General features: G+C 28.8%; 1 protein-coding gene across 6 annotated transcripts; it reads right to left on the reverse strand.

The window, feature by feature from the left end:
• Positions 1-6,069: 6,069 nt before the first annotated feature.
• Positions 6,070-25,910, reverse strand: LOC121127005 (uncharacterized). 6 transcript variants are annotated; one of them, XM_040722367.2, is made up of 5 exons: positions 25,102-25,910; positions 25,007-25,036; positions 23,619-24,040; positions 7,037-7,234; positions 6,070-6,982 (listed from the first exon to the last, which is right to left on the reverse strand). In XM_040722367.2, exons 1-5 carry the CDS (start codon positions 25,194-25,196, stop codon positions 6,471-6,473), a joined length of 1,257 nt encoding a protein of 418 aa, XP_040578301.1. In that variant the 5' UTR covers positions 25,197-25,910; the 3' UTR covers positions 6,070-6,470. The 6 variants fall into 6 exon arrangements, with proteins under 6 accessions (XP_040578301.1, XP_071748027.1, XP_040578304.1 ...); XM_071891926.1 differs by having other exon boundaries at positions 7,033-7,228; positions 25,102-25,372; XM_040722370.2 differs by having other exon boundaries at positions 7,033-7,234; positions 25,102-25,351.
• Positions 25,911-26,164: the final 254 nt, after the last annotated feature.

Here is a 26,164-nt window from a genome sequence, read left to right on the forward strand (position 1 = left end):
TCTACCCCATCTTGGATCTAATGCATCTTTACTCTTTCCTTTATTTATATTGAGTTTTTACTACAACCGAGACAGTTTTTGAATGTATTTAGATTGAATAATTATTTATGCTGTATGAAGAGGTTCATTTGGATGTCCATACAATTCTAGAAAGTCGTAATCGTGCTTCCTCTGTGGGAAAAAGAAGTATACCGGATACAGATCCTTTCCCTGTAATAGAGAAGAAACAGTCAAAGAGCTCTGAGTCTGGTTCTTCTTGATAGTTAATGGACCACTCCTGATATCCTTTTATTATTTTTTTACATGATTATAAAATTGAGTTATCAAACAAAAAAATACAGATCCAAATTGTGGACTTCTTTCCTAATAAAATTTTCAAGGAACAAAGATTGAATCTCTAAATACGAGAGGGGGTAAAGATAAAAGGTCGAGACGTGCAGTAATAATGAATCACTTGATGCAAATGGATCCTGACATCATTTGTTTTCAGGATATTAAATCAGAGATCTCTTCTTCTTGCTATAATAGCTGTCATATTTTCTTACCTACAAGGTTTCATTGTTTCTTTAGTAGAAATAGATCTAATGGAGGAGTCGTGACTTGGGGGGTATTGGGGTATTTCAAAGAAAAAAATCATGCATTAAAGAGTTCTCCTAAATACGCAATTGGCGAATTCGAGATCGAATGTAAAAGGGATGAGTTTCAGTCTAATATTTGTCTATGGGCCAAATGAAAGGTCTACTTCCATTTTTCAAGCAATTTTTAATCACCGAATAAGGGATTCAACTCCGTTCCTGCTAATTGGGGATTTATATGTTGATCTCCATAAACTTATTTTTTAACACTATTAAAACCTTACTGCTCTACAAAATATAATTATTAAGTACAATCTTGTTGACTTGACAAATAATCCGGAGAGAAATATTTCTTGGAAGAGATGGAATCAGTCTTCCAGAATTGACTTGTCTTTGATTTCTCCTACCTTGACTCATATGGTAAAAAAGCACTTGATAAACCTGAACCCTTCACTTATCATAAATTGAATTGCTTGGAATTATACAGACCTTATAAAACTTCACAATTAAGGATACCAAAATGGTTGATAGAAGACGATAAAGACAAAACGAAATTTAAAAAAGAAAATGCTAACGACTCTTGTTCATGCAACCAAGTGAGACAATGGCTCATAAAAGTATTTCTTTTAACGACTCCATGGTTTCTTTTGAAAAATAGGAAGGAAATAATGTCATACGCCAGTCAAGTGGATAATGTTCTCAATAATGCATAAATTTTTTCATGCACGTATTTTGCAGATTCTCTGATATTTTTTAGAACTGTAGAAATTGCTGAGGCCGAAATGAAAGAAGAAGTTGGGTTAGAAGTGTGTGTATGCAAAAGACTTAATTTTTTTTTTAGAAGGACGGATTTCCTGCCGCCGGTGTTAAAAATATTATTCATCAAGGAAAAGTTATAACTGAACCGGTAGATGTGTTAGAATACTTTCATTCCCATATCCAAAATATTGTTGGTGCAAAAAGAGGCCACTTTCCGAAAAGAGAAGTAAGTTTCCCTATTCAAGGGAATAATATCTTCTCGAAAGATGTTATGTCTAATTTTATAGGAAAGTATTATTAGGATGATAAAGTAAGTGGTCTAGATGGAGTCTTGGGTAAAGTCAATTTGAATTTTAGCGATGTAGTTGTTCTGAATCTCTTAAAATTGGACGTTCTATGGAAAAGTTTATATGTCATAACCTTAAGTTGCTAAACAAAAGCCAGACGTGGAGTTTAATAAAAAAGATAATCACTCTTTTTTCCTAATGTGGAAGTTGCTATATACAATTGTGCATATAATAGATATATCTCAACGGATGAGATCTAAATAATTATTAATAATAAAGTAAATTTCAAAATCATAAAATATAATAATAAATATACTAATTAAAAAAATGTTAGAATTAAATCCATCGTAAAGATTTAGTGCAACAGCTAATTATGCAGTAATGTCCGGCTATATTACTCGTTATTAACGGTATCAAAAAAAGATTTCCCCCCGTTATTTATGCTTATATATCATTATTATATACTATTATCATGAAGGATAGGCACAATTGCTAATTATAATGCTACACCCAATGCAACTACCCCCGTTGTTGGGACCATTTAAGCAGCTGTTTTTGCCTTTTTATGAGATTTTTGAACACCATTTCTTGGGGCTTATCAACCATAGCTAATCCTTAAGTGATAAAAAAAGTAATATTTATTGACTATGTAATATTGGAAAACCTAATGATCATACCCAAGTCTTTAAGTGAAAAAACTAATGTCCGACAAACTAGTTGAGAACCATCCAAAGCTACTACTCCCGTTGTTGTGACCATTTAACCACTTGTGCTTGCCATTTAATGAGTTGTGTATCATAATTCTTGATAATTTTAGCTAGAATAGAATCCTATTTTATGATTAGATTAAAAAAAAAAGAAGAATACTTACCGTTAGATGGTACAAAATTCAGAGTTCCATTTCGTAATTTGGTGTGGATACCTCTAAACAGGCTGAAAATTATCTTAACTTCACCATTTACAAGGGGGGGTATTTCTCTAAATGATATAATTACCAAAATTCTCCATTAATTAATAATGGTTACTTGAGAAGGGAAGAATTAACCCGTGTATTTCGCGATAAATTTTTTGAACGTAGGATGGTTAGCAATGGATAAGGTTAAATTACAACAATAAGCGTCTTTGAGAGATTATTGTTAAGTCTGACTTCATATATTCATCGTTAACTTACTTTTGATAGATGAATATCCATACTCTTGTTATGAGATGAGGATAATGAGTGAGGTGTATTTCTAGACAGGGGACTAAAGGCAAATTTATATCGATAAATCCGACAAGCCATTTCTTTCTCATCCGGTAAGTATTTTCCAAATTCCTGGGCCTCCATTTTCAGAAATCTAGACAGAAGGCAACGTTATTTTCGGCATTTTATTCAGTTCTCTATCGAATATCCGCATCTAATACTATATTAATATTGAATAATAAAGCTGGAATGATAACGTTCTTGATAGAAGAAAATGTATATTATTTAATCAATGATGCCATAAGTATTTCTTCTCTTCTGGTTGCACGCTTTTCTATTCTTACCAAAATTATCACCTTTATCTATTACATATAAATTCCTTTCTCTCCTGTATATAACGAAATGAGTGCTCCCTTCAACTTCTTTAACATATCTACTAGCCTGGATCAACACTACCTCAAGTAAACATATAACTCATTTAAAATATCCTTTTCAATTGTGTCTTAAACATACTTGAAATTACGATATTATATGTAAAGGAGGAAGCCTTCCTATAGTCGTAGAATCTGTTATTGATAGTAATATTTCTTTGATGAGGAGGTTTGACAATAGGGTGACTAGAAAGCTCCTTTGCTAATATTTTTATTTGTTCTATCTTTCTTTTAACACCAATGACGCCATAAATTTTAGGTGGAGCAACAAGTTCTTCTTCATTACATTTTTTATTGTTTGTATCGTTATCTGTTGAGTATTTTGGTCAATTTTTGGTGGAGTATCTGCAAAAGATGCAAAGTAAAACTATGAAATCATATTCTATAAAATTCAAAAAAAAATGAAACGTTCAATATGAAATAGCTTCATAGGGCAATGAGGCATAGTTTTACTTTGCCAGTTATCCACCAAAAATCGACTTAATGTCCAATCAATACATCGGAACAATTTTGCAAATCTACTCAACCTCGAATATATTCTAATACACTCTACGTTAAGGTGTCCCATAAAATTAAAAGTAATTTTTCAAGAATGCATACCCCACATTTTTTTATTTAATCTCAGCTACTCAAATATGGAAAAAATCTCTAAGAGAACGAGAACAGATATCGACGAGAGCTCAAAGTCATCTCGATGGCTTGATCGTAGGATGGACTGGGAAATTTATTTTCAAATGAAGATTAATCTGTATATTATGTATTTTAACTCGTTTGACAATTTCACAATAGATCAATGTATCTTGTGTAAAACTTTGGTTTGTCTAATTTAAAGCATCTCAAAAATAAATCAACAAAGCGTGTTTCAACTGATCCGGTCTACCCTACTCTATATAAAGTGATAGTGTTGAGTTTATCTTTCAGAATTGATAAATAATAGAACTCTATTTTTATATATTAGGATTATTTTTACTTAATAAGCAATAAATTAATATTTTTGGATATATTTTTGTTTAAGTGTTTTATTTTACATTCAGGATATATCTTCTTGTGTTCATGAACGCAATGTAGTAAAAATTGCCTTTGTTCCTGGTCCGCTGTAATTAAACCATGGAAGTCTTTCGTTAACCAAGAACCATCAAATGCTCTACTTGACGCAACATAACTTTTGCCAAGTCCCGAAATATTTTCATTATTCAAGTTTAAGACCATTTTTTCTTTAGTTTCTTGATGGAAATCATAATTGAAGAATAAAAGGGCATCAGATACATCTGTCAAATACCGTAAATGATGACTAAATAACATAAGGCAGCTTTTGATATTGTTTCGTCTATTTTTTCGAAATTTTTCAATTATTTTAACTAGTATAAATCATTATATGGGGCTTTGACTATTAAATACATTGAAGACAAGGCATACCGTATATTGTTACAATCAATAAACATATATCTAATAAGGCTATTTTATCTTCTTTGTTTATTTTTTATCTGTTAATTTAATAAGGATATTTTCAGAGAGTATAATGTACTAAAGTACTAATGATCTTTCCAATAATCTTTTAATTTTTGAAAGAAAGAAATATTTGAAATTGTTGTTACATTTTTGATTTTCACTTCGAAAACACTTTTTTTAAAATTGATTCATAATCACGAGAAGTAAATAAAAGCATTTCTCTCTCAAATGTTTCCTCCATCAGCATAAGGTACCATTTATACAACCATTATGTCAAGCTGTGGTATCACAGCAGATAACTTGCACATTTTCTTTGAGTTCCCAGTCTAGGATTGCTTTTCATATGTAGAGACAATTGGGTAACCTTTTTCTTTCATCTTCTAGTTATTCAAAGCAGGCAGTAATTTTCCATCCCAAGCTACAACATCTGGTACACTGTCTTTAAAATCAATTTTTATGGTGTTTCCGGATCTTTTCTTCGATCATTATATATCCTTTGGATTTAAGACTTACTAATAGGAAATTTATGAATACTCAACCCCAATGAATTAATATTTCCTTCAAGAATAAAGACTATATATCTCATCCTTAATTGAAACCTATCTAATGTATCTACTAAGTTAGGAGTAATAAAATATTTCTTAACAAAAGGTATTATTTATCAATTCAAGAAGATAAACTCTACATTATTACTTTATGTAGAGTAGGGTGAACCGGCGAAAGTTGAAACACATCTTATTGAATTACTTAAAGATACTTCAAATTAGACAAACCGAAGTTCTACACAACAAACATATATCTATATACTAATAGTCAAACAATATAAAATGCATTTATGATAAGTAATTTTTGTGTGATCTTCATTTGAATGTAAATTTTTCAGTCCACCCTACGATCAAGTCATCAGCTTGACTTTAAGCTCTCGTTGGCACCTGTTATCGTTGGCACCTGTTATCGTTGTCTTAGAACTTTTTTTATATTTGAGTAACTGAGATCAAATAAAAAAAAATAGCCAAATTTTTCATATAAAAAAATTAATGTTATATGTCGTGGGACACCCTATTTTACATACTATTACTACTTTATTATTTTTCATGTAATAATTATTCCTTTCTTTCATTATTTTAATGAACTTTAATGAGTTTATGTATTTTATTTGCATTAAATGACGATTTAAAAAGAATATATATATATATAATTTAATTCTTTGTTTTACTGTGTTATCAATCCTAACCATCGGATTCCACATTCGTCTAATAAAGATATTTCTCTTCTAATTTTGTAAAAATCATTTAAATATTCATTTTTGATTTTCATTAATATTTTCTTAAACCCCATGACCCAACCAGTCTTTAATAAATGAACAGAGAAGTAGCAACGAAAAATTATAAGTTTAACGCTTTAATAATAGCTAAGAATCAACATAATACAAAAATATGTATGGTTTTTTGTTTCTTACTAGAAAATAATATTTACGTAATAAATAAAAAAGTTATTGACACATTTTCCGCTCTTATGTAACAAATTGACGTGGGAACAAGAATTTAAGAAAAATTTGATACATGGGAAAAACTTTTCAAACAATGATTTTTATGTTCTAAAAGCGACCAATATACCTCCAATTGAATGATTTATTGAATAAAAAAAATACTTGAAGATAGCTAAATACATAAATTATTATGTTAAAGAAATGACGAGTATTTCGCTTTATTGAATAAAAAGGAACATAATTTTTTAATTGATGAGATTCTTTGAAAATATTTTTTTTTTATAAATAAGTCCTATTTCAAGGATCTATAGATAATTTTTCCAAGATATGATCCTCAATGTGCAATTTGTCCAGAATATTTGATGATATTTTTTTCTCCATTGATTCTTGTTGCACCAGATCTTTCAATGCTGTAATAAGCTCTTTGCGATTACGAATAACTTTTTTCATTACTGGTTGAAATATGGCTGTTTGCTTTTTGTTTATTTTGGTTACGTTATCTTTTTTGTTAAAATTGCTTAATAAAGGATCTTGTTCCATAAAACTGACATCTTCAATCTTTTTTAATCGATTAACTTCGTTACTCTTTGACACTTTTGGGGAAATGTCTAATATAGGGAACTTCATTAAGTAGCCATGATTATAGTTATGATTGGTATTGCTTATTCTTTCATGGCTCACTGGTATCTTTTTAAGATAATCGGTAAAGTTTGGAAGTTCCACTATTAAAATATCCAGTAGCGGATATAATTTCGAATTTATGTTCCCATCTTTTGCTTCAATGATACTCGGAAATGCTAATGTTGTGGCTTTAAAAGGATAAAAATAACTAAGAATAATGAAATAAAAAAAAACTTACTCACTATCAGAACAATTCATAGGTACAATATATTCATTTGTAGGGAGGGTTTTCTGATTACCATCCATAACTTCAATGAATATACCAAAATTTTTTCGTGGATTTTTATGCCAGTAACGTAATGCCACCAAAATGTCTAATGATATCCACTTCTCTGATTGAATAGGTAGAATTTTTGAATCCATCATAATGTGATCTAAAACTAAAATTGATATTAATTGAAAGAACACATTACAAACATATAAAAAGTGAAATATATACTTGAGTAATGTATAATGAATACTAGAGTAGGTTTGCCGAGCGTTGCCCCGGACATGCAGAAATCAAAATTAATTCTGAAATCTTCTGCTTCATATAAAAGAAAAAATATAGAATTATTCTCGTTGTATGTTGTTTTGTATCTTTGTACTTTTAAAATAAGGCGATTATAAGGTTTAGAGAAGAAAAAATATTCAATTTGAACTTAAATATTGTGGTCAAAAATTCTTTTTTCTTTAAAGCTTATTGTAATCTCCTTTTTTATGAAAAGGTGCATGACAACATGCTGCGAGAATAATTCTTAGAATTTAACGGTCTTCATTTTTTGTTTTAAATGAAGTAGTAGTTTGCTTATTTAAAAAAAAAATTTTTAGAAAAATAGTTATTTTAGGACCGCCATTGTGGCCTTGCAGGCCAATTTTTTATACTTAAACTATTTCTTGGGCTTTAAAAACCTACATCAAATATTTCAGCAAAGTACATTAATTGGTGTAGCTGAGATTCCTAGACACACACAGACATTCATACTTAAAATATAGATACCGGGCCGTCCAGAATTATTTACCAATTTTTGTTCAGAACATATTGCGGACAATAATGACATTTCGAATGACTTGAGAAACAATTTATTCATACATTTTTAGAATAATAAAATAGCTTGTGATCAAATTTAATCAATGTAGCCACCATTTGACTCAATGACACTGACCAGGCGACGTCTGAAGCTGCCACAGACTTGCTGTATGTAATTGGCGTCCATGGAGGCCCAGGCTTTGTTGACAACAGCCTTTAAGGTATTTATGTTTTTGTGTCATTTTTTGCAGGCCTTGGTTTCCACGTGCGCCTAGATAGAGAAGTCTAGTGGGTTCAGATCTAGGCTCTGAAGGGGGCCAGTGGTCCTTGGCCAAAAGTTCATGTTGTCCTTGAGCCACTCCTGAGCTTTCTTGGAAGCGTGAGCGGGTGCTCAATCTTGTTGAAAAAACCCAAGGAGAGTTGCCGACTATGGATTTGATCCACGGAAGGACCTTGGACGCCAAAATTTTCACATAATCCTCCGCTGTTAATCTGAGCCAGTGGGGAACCATGCCGGCTTCATGGCCTTCCCCTTGGATCTCCAAACATCTTCAAAGCCCACAACACGGCCATTTTGCCTGTTGAAAACAGGATCGACCCTAAAAGTTTTCTCATCTGAAAAAATGATGATGCGTCCAGATGAGCTCTTGATATCATTCGAGATTTTCTTGGCACGCTCAAGTCTGACTTATCGCTGACCTTCAGTTAGCAGAGGGCGTTCAGTACGCCTCAGGGACTTTCCTCCAGTCCTTTTCAATGCCCTTGAAACAGTTGATGTCGACGTTCCCATCTTTCTGGTCATGTTGGCAATAGACCTGTTGGGAGTCCTCTTGAACACTGCCTTTACTTGCCCTGTTGAGACAGTGGGCTTCCTGCCGGCTCCAGGGGAAATGCTTGAGATCACCCCCAGCTTCTAAGCGCTTGGAAACGTTGTAAATTGTCTTCAACGAGGCCCCAACCTGTTCCTTAATGTTGTTTTGAGGCACTCCCGCTCGGAGGAGGGCTGCAATTTCGATACTCTTTGTTTCCTGATTGGACATGGTCTCACGTGTGGAAGTTATTACGCTCTCACAGGAAGGATTTTTGTTTTTTTTAAAAGTAAAAATACAAAACAATCAGATTGGTTGCCTCATAACCTCTTAAAAAGTAAATTTACATCATGGGTAAATAATTTTGCACGGCCCAGTATATAATAGATTAATTTTTATATCGTTTAAAAAAATCATTTTAGAAGTGATTTATAATTATTAATATTCCGTGACTGAGAGTACAATTAGAAAAAGTGCAATTTTAGTATTTTAAGATATTCATTGGTGTTTCAAGTTTGCAAAATCAAGATACCCATCTTAAAGTTTATGTTGTATATTTTACAAAAGTTAATGAATATTTCCTTGCAGTATTTGTAGAGACGTAATTAAATACTTCCAACCGGTACGGGTAAAATAATAATCAAAATTTCAGTTTGCACCATGCATATCCAAATTATATTGTTTTCTTACTGTTTAAAAAATGATGTTCCTAATTATCATGGATCACTTTTTTACATACACAAAGATGTATCGCATTTTCCCTTCATCTGTTTCAGTTAATTTCCACTGACTCTTGTATGATTTAAAGCAGCTGACTTTACCTATTATTAACTCAAAAAGTATTAAATAGGATTTTCATTGTTATATCAATTTATAAAAATCAAAGGCCTTCGTTTAAAAACTCTTGTCATTTAAAACTCAGCCTTTGCTAAGATTATCAATTTAATGTACATAATAATTAATAACTTTTCTTTAAGTATTAAACAACAGTTGACAACAAGAAAAGTACAGAAAACTTTGTACAATTTTTTTCCCTTCAAATTTTTTGGTTCCCTTTTGAATTCGAGGCTGGGAGTGAATAAAAAAGCTAGTTGTGATGGTTGACTATTTTAATATCTTGTATGACGCCACACTTCCTAATTGTAATGATATCATATTCGTATAATATAATATTCCCTGCTCTCTGCGACTAAATCCCTTCACTTTTAAAACTCTGGAATCTACTCCCTAAAGATTTGAATTTATTAAAATTGAATTTTATTTAAGACAAGATCGTGAATGTAGTGTCAAATCAAACACACTCACGGGGATGCTTGTAAGTATGTCAGGTAGCAATCTTTTGGTATCCCGACGTGATTGCTCTCAGATTATGTATCACTAGCACAGTGATGTTAGGAAAAAGTAGAGCAATATAAATAAAGTCTTTAAATTTTTAAATGATGTCATAGATTATTTTTGGTTCCTTTATTTAAGTGCCTCTGAAGTCTGAACTAAAGTTTATACACTATTTACTGTTATAAAGACTTCAGCTGTGGACATAACTAACCATCTAAAAAAAGACCATAACAAACTAATTTCCTATTTGTATTAATAGTTATTTTGAAAAAAATGAGCTAAGTGGTTTCCTTAGGGTATTGGGAGAATTAGGCAAATTAACAAAGAACCCTATTTCTGGGGAAAAAAAATCTTAATTTAACTCAAGTTTTCCAAATAGATAAATAACAGAATTTATATAATTAATTTTATTAACTTTTTTTTAATTGATAATGATTTGACACAATTTATAGAATATAAAAACAGATTTTTTAAACAAGGGAGCCCAAATTAGTTGAAAAGTTGAAGTTACAGCTAAGTTTCTTCTTTAGCAAATATCGTCCTTGGTATTTACAGAAGTGTTTTATTTCAGGAGATTAATACCCTTTCAGGTAACATATCAAATAAATTTAAACTATAATAATTATTGAACAGTACCATTTCCTTCTGAGGCCCCAGAAGCTAAATATATATATTTTTAGGGAATACCTATAACAAGGGTGTTATCTTTACTTTTAATACTATCTATTTATATCAAAATTAATCAATGTTTGTCTGTCTCTTCGACTGTGAAGGACACATTTTGACATATATTTGATTTTTAGTTTTATGTGGATAAAGGCATGATAAAATTAGAAAACATGTAATGTTATGTTGAAATATAAAAAAGGTATGAAACTATGATATTTGTTTTGATAAATTGATATATTTTTATTTCATTAACTTTACTAATTAACTAATGCAAAAAACTTATGATTAAAAAATTAAATTATCGTTGAAGTAAATAAATATTCAAAATAAGTTGACCGATTAAGGATTAAAGAATGAAAAAAAGTTAAAGTGAAAGAGAAAATAAAAGAAATATAACATAAAAGATTAATAACGATTTTGTTTTAAACAAAAACATAACGATTAAATACAATTTTAATTTATATAAACTTTTTTCTCTATTTTTAAGTTTTGACTAGATGATAATTCCATTTTTTTTAAATAATCTCAGACAATATACATTACAAAGGGTTCTATTGATACATCATAGAAGTTTTCGAATATTATACACTAGTAAGTAAACTGAATCTTTCTTCTTATGCTATTATAATTTTTGGAATTTCATGAAAACCGAAAGTATGGTATCTGTATTCAATACAGTCTTGGCAGTTATGATGTCTGGTTACTAATAAAGTATTTTACTTGCTTCAAAATGATTAACATACCACTTTATTTATTTTAACTAATCTCCTTAACATGTTGTAATAGGCCCTGGAGGTAAATAAATTTTGCAATACAAACTAAAATTATGTTTCTGGACACCAGTATCCAAGAAAAAAAAATTCATCTCGGAAATGAGAAATTTGATTGTGGAAATTGTATTACATTTTTTTAGACGTATTGATTGAATGAATTAAAATTATATTTTGTTAAGCTTTGAACAATTATTAGCAATTTTTGTATGATATAATATCCAAGAAATTGTTGAAATAGTGACCATTTGATTCCACTATTCAGGTTAAATTATGTTGTTCTTTGATAATGATATCCATTGTAGCAAGAAACACTTGTCTTGGGGTACTCAAAGTCAATTAAATTTTTCCATGATCACTCTTGATTCAAAAATATTATACAACATTTTATAATAATAACCATATATAAAAATTTTGATGGTTTTTTAGCCCTCCTCGATTAACGACATCCAAGAATGAAGTTAATTTTTAATGTTTTCCTGCTTCCTCTATCACTATTGTTACATCTTCCAATGAGGTACAAATTAAATTTCAAGAACATTGCTTAGGATTTTTTTTTAAAAATTGAATGTGCTATAAAATTGCTCACATAATGAAGTATACCTCCAACATCTGCCAGTATTTATAAATATACATAATGACTACAATTTTTTGTATCCAACATGAAAATTATTCTTTAATTGAATAGGTCTGTAAAATTATAAATGTATTTTTTAAATAATATTAAGCACATAATCCTCACACAAGTCCTTAAATGGAGGAAACAACCATTATGCAATTGGGACTTTATCGAACATCCCTTTAGATCATCATCCATCAATATCACGCTAAGGTCAATAATTAATTCATGAATAGATTAAAGTCTATATTATATGCATTCACTTAATAACCTCTGAAAGACCAAATACACTATCAAGTTACTCCTTGACCTCTCTCAAACATAAGCAGAGGATACCTAGAACTGTATTCAAGCTCATACAGTAATGAATCCGGGCTAAAATGATGAAAGAGTGGCAAATACTATGTATATCATTTGTAGAAATGCCATTTGCTCTATAAATAACTATTATTTAAAAAAAATGAGGTATTGAAGTAGATGGTATGTTTCTTTTATTATAAAATATATTAAAGAAGAATAAAATATAGCATATATACATCATCGAACATGATCAAAATCACCCTCTTCCTATGTAGAGGCAATATTTCAAATTTAAAAATTTATTGCATGGAATTCATAAAAAGTTGAAAATAGTGATTAATAAAATAATGAAATGAAATTTTATTATTTAATATTGATATTTGCTTTGTTTTGATGATTTTTAAGGCATATTGAACTTCCACTATCAATATATTAATTTCGAATCTAAACATGTAAAATCATATTGTCAGTTAATCAAATTGTATAAGGTTTGACTTAATGTAATTTTTAAATAAAAATTTGAGATTACATGTGATTCTACGTCTAAATAATAGCTATTCTCAGACGAATCGGAACTCAAATCGCAACAAGTCTCTGCCTCATAGTCTATATAATTTGTACATCAATAAAAAGAAAATGACTTCAATAATAAAGTATTGGGGAAATCTAAGATACTTATAGCACGTCTTTGAAAAGTTGAGGAAAGAGACTCCATACGATATTTAGCTAAAAATAAAATCTGGAGCGAAGAATAAACCGTGGATAAGATATTGAAGGAATCATTGGAGTTGCTATACTATGATGACAACAGTTTCAATATATTCCTTTCTAAAACAGAGTTGGTAATACGAATAATAATTTTAAGATTCGTGTACACAGTTTATGAGGGAGGTTTCTCCATGGATGTTCAAACGTGGTTGTCAAGCTACAATTATGTAAATAAAGTAATGCCCTATTGGCTATTATTCTTCTTAGAGTTGTATTATTTCCCTGAAATATGGAGCCACTCTCTGTAGTCTTGACTACAAACTAATATACATAAACAATGCTCATGCCTTATTACAGACAGGCTCACTCCCCTCAACAAAATTTAAAATTTTCGATATAAGTTATGAAATATAAAGTTGAGCATTCACCGTGTAAAATTAACTCAACTTCTTGTAAAAAATATTGCGGCCATGGAAGTCAGGTCATTTACTGTCAACATAACGCTATGCATCTGAGGGCTGTCAGTACTCATACTCTTGTTGCTATGAAGAAAAAATAAAATATATTGATGGAGTAATATTTTATTTTAATTATGTATTATGTCATCTGAGAAGCTTTTTAAATTCTCCTTGCAGGCTTAATAATGCTCACATTTACCCTCCTCTAGATTGGTGTTTAGAAAAAATATATTTTTTTCATTTTTTGGTAATCAGTTATCAGGTTTGTTGTCGTTCACTTTTTTTAATTGTAAGTTCAATTTAATCGTTCATTTTTTGGAATTCCTTATGTTCACTAGGATTTCGTTATCTTTTAATCATTCATCGTTCACTTTTTAAAAGGCTTTTCGTTTCATTTCAACCAATTTCAGAAAAATAAAACGCTATTATAGTACATCGATAAATTTCAAACATCTTTTAATCAGATCCGGCCCGACATGCCTTTTTGATGGAGATGGACCTACAGCCTCTCTGACCTCTTAATACATAAACTAGCACTTTGGAATTTTAGGATTGTTTACATTAATTTGTATTGCACGAGTTAGTGTAGCTAATTTATTTCATCTCATAAAATATACCTTTATTTTGTATTGAGTAAAGATTAAGATCATATTATTATTAATTATCACCGTCATGAAGTCTCGTTATTCAAACGCCCTCTTAATGTACAGAGCTTGCGCCTGATCCGTACAATAGAAAATAGAAATCGAAGTACTATATGAAACAATTAAACAACAATCGGGCTAAACGATTTTTTGAACAATGAATGATTAGCACTTTTGAAGATTATCAACAACCTATATATCAACAGTTATACTTAGTCATCAAAGTAGTTTTATCTCCACCATTATCTTATCATGGTTGAAATTTTTTATACGGGAATCTCTGAGAAATATTGATTTAAATATCGCTTATACCCCCCCTCCCCTTGGACAACCTGAATATGGATTTATAAAGTCCTCTCAGAATAAAAATACATGCTATGTTTGGTTGATTATTTTCATATAGTTTCTTGTATTTTGTTTGAAACAATCATAGTACCAGATTAACTGATTTTTTTTAATTATTATAAATAATAATTTGCTCCTAATCTTTTTGGAATGATTAGAAAAAAAATAAAAAAGCTATTGTAAAACTTTATAAAAGATGTTTCAGTCCGAAGGAGATTTTAAAGAAACTGAATGGACTTATTTGTGATAAGAAGTTTTTAAGATTTTGAAACGATTCAAGGTGATTGGCACTAAAACTTTATCGACTAAAAAAATTAAAAATGAGACTGAGGAAGCGATACAAGCTGTCCTTCTAATGATTCTACGACACCCATTGAGATCTGTGTTAGTGAATACCAAAGTAAGCTTGAGTAAAACCCATATTATTGTGAAATTCCCATTTCTTGAATTACTTTATAAATATTAAGAGCCAAATAGTTCATAGATATACTTTGGTCAATTATGGGATTTGTGTTCTAATTTGTGCCATGTGATGATATACTTAAATTTGTGTGGCGATGACATAAAAACAAGCTCAGATTTGTTTAGATGAAACAGAGAAAAACGCAAGATAAATGTTTACTTCAATGAAAAACCGAAGAAGATTTTTTAAAGATTTAAATACAATATTAAACCACTGAAAAACTGTCTAACGAGTTATGAATATAATTGATATTTGTTTAAATTTGTACATGAACATATTATATACAAGTTCAGTCAATTTAATAGTGCGGTATTGGAACTTTAAATTGAATTTTGATATCATAATCAATTTCACTTGGCGAGGCATGCTCTTAACAAGCTGGTCCCTTTCTTATTTTCGTTGTTCTCGCAACGTGACTACTGATACACTCTTTTTTAATAATAATTTTCAAGTTATGATTTATCAGTATCTTATATGATCAGTGTTACCAAATATCCAATTTTGATCAGGTTCAGTTAACCTTAAAACCGCGGTTCCTAAGGACTTCCACACTTTTTTGAATTAATATATGTTATAGTACTCGTTTATTATACTGTCGCAAAATTGAGAAAAAGTATTCCATCTTCCTTTCATGTTATCGCCACACATATAATAGCTATAATTTAGAGCCTTCTATTGATTAATGTGAGTTTAATTCGACCCACAATGACGTTTCAAATAGAATGTATAATATTCATAGACTCAAATATTCATTAAAACAGAGTTTTTATACGAATAAAAAGATTTTATTTACTGTTTACTTTTTATAATAGCTATTAATTATATAAATATTTATTAAGTTATTATTCAAATATTAATATTGAACTGTGTTTAACGTATAAAGTAATTCATGGTGATTTGGATGGATCTTCACTTTTTACTATTTAAATATTCAATACACATGACTTCTCATCCTCTCTTCGACTTTATGTTTTGTTCAAGGAATATGCCTCTTTGTAACTGACTTGATGGATTTTGTCTTTTTTAATGGAACGATCGTTCATTGTTCATATGTTCCTTCGCATCAAGGTCTGGGATAGTGACTTCTGATATAGTCAATAATCTATTAAGTAAATTGCTTACACCAAACTCCCACCCTACCTCATCAGTCATCGCCTTAAATAATATTTAAATAAAGAGGAGTGAAAATATAGATTATGTAAATTTTGTTTAACAAGTACTTAAAAAAGACATGTAAAAAATTCTGCTGTACAAAAAATAAAAAATATGTAAAATACTGTAATCCTCTATCCTAACGTTTTTTTATTAATTAACAAAGCTTAAGTATATAAATGTTTTATCATCAAGATGAAAGGTTTAAACGCAAAGTCAAAATCTCCAAATGATTAATCAAAATGCACAAGTTTATCGAAACTTTACATATATGCTAAATAATTCTAAATTGGATTTAATATTATTTGTTCTTTTTTAATGAAACAAAAATCAATCATATACAAGTAAGGGGCGTCCGCAAGGGCTGGGATGGAGGGCTGTATCCCGCTTCGAAGCGAATAAATTTTGGTTTTGGACTAGAAAATTTAATAAGAATATAGGAGTTATAAAATGATTTAAGGGATTTATTTTCTAACAAAAAGTCATTCGACCAAATTATGCAGCGCAGCAAAAAATTTAATTTTTGAAATAAAAAAATAATAAATAAAAAACCAAGCCCACCCAAAATATTATCCTGCAGACACCCCTGCAAATAAGATATATTTAATTGAGTTTTTTGCCCCCTCTTTCAGTCATTAACAGAGGTGAATAATTTATGTCCCAAAAACGAGCAGTTTTTTCACGTTGGAAGTCTGAACAGGATTTTTGATTTTCCAAAGCTGTTGCCATTATTTAGGATTTAAGAATAAAAGTAATGTTAAACATGTTATGATTAAAAACATTCTGAACAAAAAATTGTAACTCAAAGCAAAGTTTATATCGCAAGAAATGATGCCGCGGATAAATTTGAATTTTTCTAGCTTACTTTGATGTTAACTCGCTACATCTATTTTAAAAATGCATAAAGATGTGCATATATCTCAAGATCCCATGCACACAATCATCAAGCATAATCTCAGGAAAAATGTTTTAAAGCATCACCAACTATGAGAAACTTTTTAATTTCGAGGCTCTCAGATATCGAATCAACTAACCATATTCAAAAACATCAACAATGTCCCACAGGATAAAAAAATATGACTAGACAGATCAAAACCATATTTGTTTTGGTTTGGGGACGATTACGTCCGGCTGAAATAGTTTCTCATAACTTTAATAAAAAAAAAAGGAATCAAAATCAACTGCAATGTCTACGTTGACATTTTAGAACCTGCTTTCAAGTTGTTGTTTCAATTTAATACAATTAGCAATACAAAAGTAAAATTTCAGCAAGATTTAGCACATAGTCATGGATCAAAGATTACCAAAAAGTGCATATTATCAAATATCCCATTTTAGTAGAATATTTTATTTTCTCTTTCCCCGCCAGATTTGAACCTTATTAATGATTTCCTACAGGTTTATTTAACAAGGAAGGTCAATACCAAAACCTACTCAAATATTGAATTTTTGAAGTCAGATATAAACTAGAAATTTGATTGTATTCCAGAAAATATGATGTGTGACTTCTGTATGTATCTCTGGAAAATATTGAAAGGAGTCATTGCAAATAATAAAGGTTACATTGAATAATTTTATGATAAAATTATGGAATTATAATAGCTCTAGTAAAAAGAAATTCATTAATTGTAAAAAAAAAAAATTAATTTTTTTTCTATAAAAATTAATCTCTAAGACAATAAAAACAGTGCTTAAATGACGGTTGGACTAGACAATTTCGATTATCTTATCAGCATTTTCGACAATTGGCCTTCCAGAGTGTGTTACAACTTTTATATCAAAATTGTCGGAATAGAATCATGTGGACCAAAATTGCGCTTGAATGACTGTTACAGTAACAAGACCACAACTTCTATTCACATTTTCAGTCGCCTGGCCTACGTTTTCACCTTTACCTAAGAAAAACTAAAATAAAGCGTATTTTCTGTTTGCTGGAGTTTTTCTTTGACGCGCACTCAAACCATAATTAGTCAAATGTTCACAAAACTGTGAAATAAGTTTTTAAGTACAAAATCTTATTTTTCTAACACCAACCAGATTAAACTAAACGCACTTCTGTAACGCGAGAGACACATTCCTAAAATCATTTATTGGCTAACCAATGGACTTATTGATACCACAGCAACTATGTACTTAAAAAGTTATAATTATGATAAAAGTTTTTTGTTGAATTAGATGTTTATATAGTTGTTAATCAAAACGTGCATGTTATTATAGAGAGGATTGTATACCTATGGATAAAATTTTGTCGTGAACAATAACATTTAAGAGATTAGAAAAGGAAATTTTTTGGACTTGTGCTCTTTTCTCTTATTTTGTTCATTCTTAAATTGATCGGTGTTGTTTTAACATTTAGCTTTAATGAAAAAATTATCACTAATTCTTGTGTATTTTTTTAAAATCTTTTATAAAACAATACTTTATTTATATCTAAATATATAAATAATATTTTCCTTGCACTTATTCTATTTAAAATGTAGAAGGTTCTCCTCTATATAGCAGTAATTCCTTTTTTCGCCCAAAATTAAGTAACAGGCGACTGATATCAACATGGGTCTTAATTCTGTAATATCGTAAGTCTCACTCCCACAATCTCCTCTTTAAAACTTCCATCCATATTTATACTTTACGGCAGTTTTTGGAGATTTTTCATCACCCTTTAGAAATTACATTTTTTTAAAACTTACTAAACTTACATTAAAAAAATTAAATTTTTAAAAAAACTTATTTCATTGAAGTTGAACAAGGACCTTTTCACATACCTACATAAATTTTTACTTTTTTTGCTAAATATTCGATATAAAAGATTCCTTGAAAATAATAAAAACTGAAAATAGGGGGGGGGGGAGGAATTGCAAAAGCAACAAGGTACGTATTCACATAGTCGTAAGAAATATTGTATTTTAGTATGTTAAAAAACCTGGAAATTAACATGGCCACGTTGGATGTTTAATATTGTTTTGGGTGGAGAGCAGCTTAAGGAGTTTTATTATTATAGATATACTCCGTATCTAATAAGAATTTTGGTAGAAATTTCTACGAGGTTGGTACTCAATTCTACTACAAGTTCAAGAAGGACTTATAACTCCATGCTATCCTTTGTACAACTCTCCATTACCCATGAACACTATATAGTTAGATTTTCTCTCCTCAAGATTGAAAGATTAATGATAACAGTTTTGGAAAATAAAATAAAACCTTGTTCAGGTTACGAAGATACAAATCCTGTCATCGTTTCAACCCTTAAATGTATCGTTGTTTTATAAAGATGGATAGACTCCTACCCAAAGAAGGAGTTGAATCTACTCACGTATTAAGCTTAGCATGGTTTGGTTCTCTTCTTAGGATAAATTATCATACCATTATCATCCCCTTATAAATCAAAAATCGAGTATCTCCTCTTGAGGATGAAGTATCTGGGATTTCTTTTTTATTTGTCCTAATTCATAAAGAATACGGAAGTCATTCCGTCTTTAATGAATGAATATCGATCTAAGTAAATGAGTGGTTGACTAAATTTAAAATTGTCTCTAAATTTACTAAAATATATTTGTATCTTATTTTTAATATATTTAACTTTTATGACTATAGCTCATGTGTAATATTCATGTTCTAATAATACTTAACTATTAACATGATTGGATCTACATATGCCACATCCAATCTCCAATTTTATTTTATTATAATTGTAGATTCTGGAGGTAGGTGATAATTCGACAATAGCAAAATCAACATATCAGTTTTATCACTAGTTAATATATGCAATGCTTATAATTTTGTAAATCCTTTTTTGCAACTATATTTTGAGTTAATAGGTAAGAAAAATGTATGATATAAAGACAAGGATATCTAAGATAAACAAGTAGCAACACAAAATATAATTTTGAAAAGAGTCCATATATTTTAATATATAAATATTTTTTATACAATACACATCTTCCAAAATTTCAAAGTCTGGATATTTTATATACTCAAAGTTGCCTTAATTTTCTAGTGATGGTTCATGTTTCAAAATAAGAATGGATCCTGTTGATGAACACAAATTCTTAAACCCAAATACCTCTGCCAGAGAAAGAACAATAAGAGGAATAATCCTTATGGTACATCACACGGCATATATTTCCGTTTTCCCATGGTTCATTAAATTAAAACTAGTCAACTGGAGTTACACACTTTGTGAGATGCCCTCGATTTATTTTGATTTCCCAATATCATTTAAAAAAAATAAAAAGTAAGTTTTTTTAATTAAAGAATTTATGTCACTTCTCTGACCTATAAATGTGTAATAACGACATATATAGCAAAATAAGTTTAGATAATTTGAGCCCATACGTATTGAAGTATTTACTGTAGACGTTTTGTAAAATTAAAATGAAACTATTCTGATAATGATGAGAAAACCAGGACAAAGTATAACACAGATCATCAAGAAATTTATTGATTTAAGAAGATTTAATTAATAAATATTTAAGAAGTTAAATATCTGTGGGTACTTTTCAATTCTTGTTTATGATCTTAAATGACCTGTACTTAAAATAGTTGGAAAAACATATTTTCATATGTCTTTCCGTAGAAAAAAATAGTACCTATTTATAAAAAGCATTATTTGTTATACTTTTTTAAATTGCAATTTGGTAATGCTTTTAATATATCTAAGATATTTTTTTTCTCATATGATTGATCATTCCACCTAATAGCAAAAAAAAATGATTGCTTCAATTATTTATATAAAATATATTGTTATGTAGAACCCAAATCAGACAGGTTTTAAAAAATAAAATTCTCAGCTATACTATTAATGAATCAATAATCATCATTAAAGAGTATTGCAGATATAAACGATTTTCATATTTCCATATTTTTGTAAATTATATCCATAACAATTAAATTACAGGTTCAGTTAAAATCTAGAGTTTTTCATTAAAAAAAATGAACATATTGTTAATATAGTTAAAAAACAGGATTTACAAAATGAGAAACTTTACATTTATGAACTAGTGATAAATTGGATATTTTGATTTGGTTAATGTCAAATCAAATCGCCAATTCCAGACACTATAATTCTAATGTGGCATGAGTGTTGTTTACTTATATTTGTTTATAAAAAAAGCGACAGTGAGTGGCAAAATAATGAACCTCCCTGAATGATAATATTATTCCATAAAAAATAACAAATACATATGTTTCTCACATAGAGGGCGCTGTTAGAAATTATTCTAAGCATGCGCCATTTTTTAGCTAAAAAAAGAATTTAGAAGGTAATTTCATTATGAGTGAAAAGGTTAATGAGTAACTTCCTAAATAAACTTATAGAATATAATTAAATACATTAAATTCAAATGTATTCAATACCTAATTATGTAGGCAAGAAAGAATGAATTAATATGTGATTTTGTCAAATTTTCCATTAAAGTCAACTTAGATAAAATGTTGCGGGCGGGTGACACAATTCAAAAGATGTAAGTGTCACCGGCTCTAAATAAAAAAGCCTGACTGCAGATCACTGATAGCTATAAACTATAATTTTGAAAGTTTAATACTTGCAGTTCAATTTTATTATTTCGTTCAATTTGGATACATGCCTTCACGATCTAATTGATAATGAATAAGTACGGGCAGGTTTTGACAGGTAATCGGTGAAATTAGAAAAGTTTGAATAGCATGTAACCACAGTTTTTAATTCAATGGCGGTATTAAGGCCACAACTCTATCTACCTTTGACACAAACATTATTGTCAAGCGTGATATATTAATAACAACAATTATATTTTATGGCATGAGTGAATTGACAAGTCAACATTTCAGTAAATTTCGATAGTTTTCATGTACTGACAGTACTAAAAATGATGACAAAGTAATGCTGTTGTATCTAGGAGTATAGCAGTAACACAGTTTCAAACACAGTAGATTTTGCATAACGCGGTATTAGGAATTATTCGTACTCCAAGTATAGTGCTCTATATTCCCTTTGTATCGGGTTTTTATTTATATCATAATAAAAATATATATATTGAGGTAAACAAATTTTTTTTTAGCTGTTCATGGTTTTGTTCATATTATGCCTATAAAATTAAAATAGAAGCGTATAATTTTTAATAAGAGAAAGTGTCCTGTAAGTATTTGATTGACATAGACTTAAAAAGTTTGGTTATTATACAAACTTAAAAAGGTTGCTGAATAAATATTGGTTATGTTCCATGATTTAAATTTTACAGTATAAAAAATTGACCGGATTAAAAAAATCTGGTATATACGTGATCAATAAATTTTTTTTAAAGTACCTAGTCGGCCATAAATAATTTTAAATAATTAATGATCAATGAAGTGTTTTTATTGTCTTAATTATACTTTAAAAAAGAAATAGTAAAAAGTGAACTTTGGACAAAATCTCCTATTTAGAGGTTTCAGTACTAAACAAGTCTCAGTACAACATGGATTTCATATAATGCAGATTTTTTGTTCCCCAAAACTTCGATAAGCGGGGACCCCTGTATATATATATTTAAACGATAAATAGTTTTAATTAATATTTAGATCTGCAATATATGAAATGTTTTATAAATTAAGGCTGTAATCTCCTAATAATTTTTTAAATACTAGCATTTATCGACCTATTAGAAGTGTGTCATCCATAGAGTTGACAAATTTGTAATGAAGAAACGACTATCAATTATTAAAAAAGGAAAAACGGTTGTGTGTGCTCTTTCTTTACTTTTTTTTCATTATTTTATAGGTTTGTAGTTTTGTTAACTTCTCCCTGTGAAAAAAGTATTATCGCACATCTTTCGTGTAAATTGTTTTAAAAACGTATAATAATAATAAAAATAAATGAATTTAAATATAGTTGTAATACTTTCCCTGTAGTGATGCTGTTTTAAATGTTGAAAGTTATTCATTTTATAGTAGTAGTTCATTTTCTCCCCCAAAAACATATAACAGGCAGCTGGTATTAACAAAGGGCTTAATTTAATAGTACCATATGTCTCACTCTCATCTTCTTCTTGCACTCTTTTTTTCTTACAAATATGTCAACCCTAGTCCCCCATAGTCTCTACAACTATCCATTTCATCAAAATAACAAAACCGTGATTACGGCACCGATATATTTTCCTTTTACAGAAACATTTGGATTTTTAAAATAAAAATATCTTGTTCCAAAAAAAATCGATTGATAAAAATTATTGATAAGGCTATCGGAAGTGGGGGAAGGCATTTCCCGCTCTCTAATAATTAAAAAAAATTATAGAAATTTTTTACTCTTTATTGTAAGCCTTCTTCAATATTTGAAAGCTTCCGACGGATCTGATTTAATATATCTAATAATAGAATGTAATAAAGTGTGAATTGGTGAGAGTTGACTTCAAATCTGACAAATCAGATATAATTAATAAATATTCGGTAGAATGAATAAAATCCCATCATTTTTGTTTAATATGTTTTTTTAACTTCAATAACTATTTGAGGATATATAAATTAATCTTACCTCCTTTTACCCTTTTAATCCATGAAACAGTTATTCGTACATTTTTATTTAATAGATAAGATGTATTTGTATTTCTTGGGGTGGTTTTAAATAAATTAAGCCTTCCACGAATTATTTCTTGATGAAAATAATTTTGTTGGTTTGTTCGAGAACTAATATTGAAATAAAGATGTATTCCGTTTGGAATATTTGAATCTATCCAACGGCGACATGTAGGAAATATTGATCTTAACTTTTCTGTATAATTCCAATACTTTTGAGAATAAGTTGGATTAGGAAGTATGGAGGAAGAGCCAAATTGTCTTTTTATATTGTTCCACAAGTTTGATGTAAACTGGTGTGAGGAATTGAAATTACGATTACCAATATTTAAAATTCTTTCAACTTGATTTTTAACCATTTTTCTTCTATTCAATTTAGCCCTAGGATTACGTTAAATTAATCATGAAGTATACGAAGTCAATAAATTATTTGTTATATATATTTTTTCTTTTTTAGTAAGATTTTATGAATTAGTTTCATTTGAATAAAAATGACTTTTTTAAAGTCTAAAATTCAATTATTGTACAAACATATTGCTAAAAATATTTTCATATAATTAAAAATAAAATAATTGATATTAGCTTTAATTAAATTTATTTATTATTTCATTGATATCATAATAACTATTAAATGGAAGAATGTAATACTATTATATTGACCTTCCATAATTACATTTATTTATTTAAATACTGCAACTTGGGGAAGGGGGGAATAAGGATAAATGCACCCCACTCTTTGCCTGTAGAAACATCAAAATATGGGCTCCTGCACAAGTAGTGAATTTATATAAGTTACGTGGCTGAAGAATATTCCCCTCCACTATGAAATTCGTTGCGGCAACCCTGTTTTATTTGTGATGTGATATATGTGTGTCATATACTCATTAATGTTAAATTAATACACTATTATTTTAATTCTAAGTTTCAAATATTAAAGTAAGATATAATATTTTATAAAATATTTTGAACATTAATTATTTTGTAAGTTTTATTAACATATATACTAGGAACCTTCAATATGAATTATGTCTATATTATTCCTTAATTTATATACAGTATTGAGTTAATTTAAGTACAATCTAAAAAAAGTTTCTGTTTAAGTGTTGACTTAAATTAGTTTGATTTAAATTACCTGACATGCAAATTTTTGAAAAATGTTAATAATTTAAATGAATTAAAATACCTAAACATCAAAATGCTATATTCTTATTCGAGAACTACAGATATATTTAAAAATAATAATAAAATAATACATTTCTATATTTATAAGAAAACAAATTTTAAGCATAAGTATTTTAGAAAATACTTTGTAAAACAACAAAAAATACAAATATACGTTCATCTTACCATTGAGAAGTTTCTGATATATTCAAAATACTAAAATAACATTTTAAAAAGGATAAATTTAAAATAATTTTTAAATGATAATATATATTACTAACCTCTGACGTATTAAGTCGGCATGACTCGTAGTCTTGATTAATGAAACATTTGATACATAAAAAGTAAGCAATAGTAATAATATAATTCGCATCATGGTTGGTGTGATTGAATCTACTAATTGTTGAATGTTAATACTTGGGAAATACGATAAAAATTAAGCGTATGTCGAATAATAATTTATATTTTTTGAGCTACGCACATTTTTGCGTGCGATGTTGATAGATCTTTTAATTTATTATTTGAAAAATATATACTAATTTAAAATAATTAGTTGGTACTAGATCATAAAAAAATTTATATTCAAAAATTTTATGTGTTTGATAGTTAATATAGTAATTAAATGTACAATGGTTAGAAAAAATATTTTTAAATGCAATTTTGACTTTATCTATATATATATATATGTATACATACTCTCTAAAATGATATTCCCAGTTATTTAAATTACTTAATTGCTTCATCAACAAATTAAATAATAAGTTTATTAAGACTTGATAAAATGAGCAAGAAGTTGTATCATATCATAAAATGTTTTAAGTAGTAATATAATCACAACATGCATACATTACTTTACAAACACAGTATGATCAATTTAAAATCTTTTACTACTAATGCAATCTTATTAATATCATGGATGCACCAATAATAATACATTTTAATAAGTGAAAAATCTATTAATTATAAAGTATTTTCAATTAACTATCTTATAATCCTCAAAAACTTTTTTTTTACATTGTCATTTTTTTAAATGAAATATATTATTTAAAAAAAAGAAGACAACATGAATTATTGGAGTTTGTAAAACTATGAGCATATATATATATTAATTATTATGTCATATATATGTATATACATATATTGATTTCCAAGATATTTTTCAAATATCCTAAATAAGTCATTTAAGTTTATTATATATAGATGTACGCATTTAATATAAAAAAAAAATAGAACCATATGTCGGAGGGGGGTTATTATATCAAGATTGTATATATTATAAATTAAAACTATCTGCTGCATAATTTGAATCGAATAAGCAATGTCCTTTTTCTTAGAAAAAATTTA

Source organism: Lepeophtheirus salmonis, chromosome 12, assembly GCF_016086655.4.
Source record: "Lepeophtheirus salmonis chromosome 12, UVic_Lsal_1.4, whole genome shotgun sequence".
In the NCBI taxonomy this organism is placed as follows: domain Eukaryota; kingdom Metazoa; phylum Arthropoda; class Copepoda; order Siphonostomatoida; family Caligidae; genus Lepeophtheirus; species Lepeophtheirus salmonis.

Bases quoted from the DNA above. Each gene is read 5' to 3' on its own strand.
- LOC121127005 (XM_040722367.2), bottom strand. From the start codon at position 25,196: ATGATGCGAATTATATTATTACTATTGCTTACTTTTTATGTATCAAAT. The intron at 24,041-25,006 runs GTAAGATGAACG...ACGTAATCCTAG, and splicing joins ATATCAGAAACTTCTCAATG to GGCTAAATTGAATAGAAGAA. The intron at 7,235-23,618 runs GTAAGATTAATT...TATCAATTTTAG, and splicing joins GATTAAAAGGGTAAAAGGAG to TTTTAGATCACATTATGATG.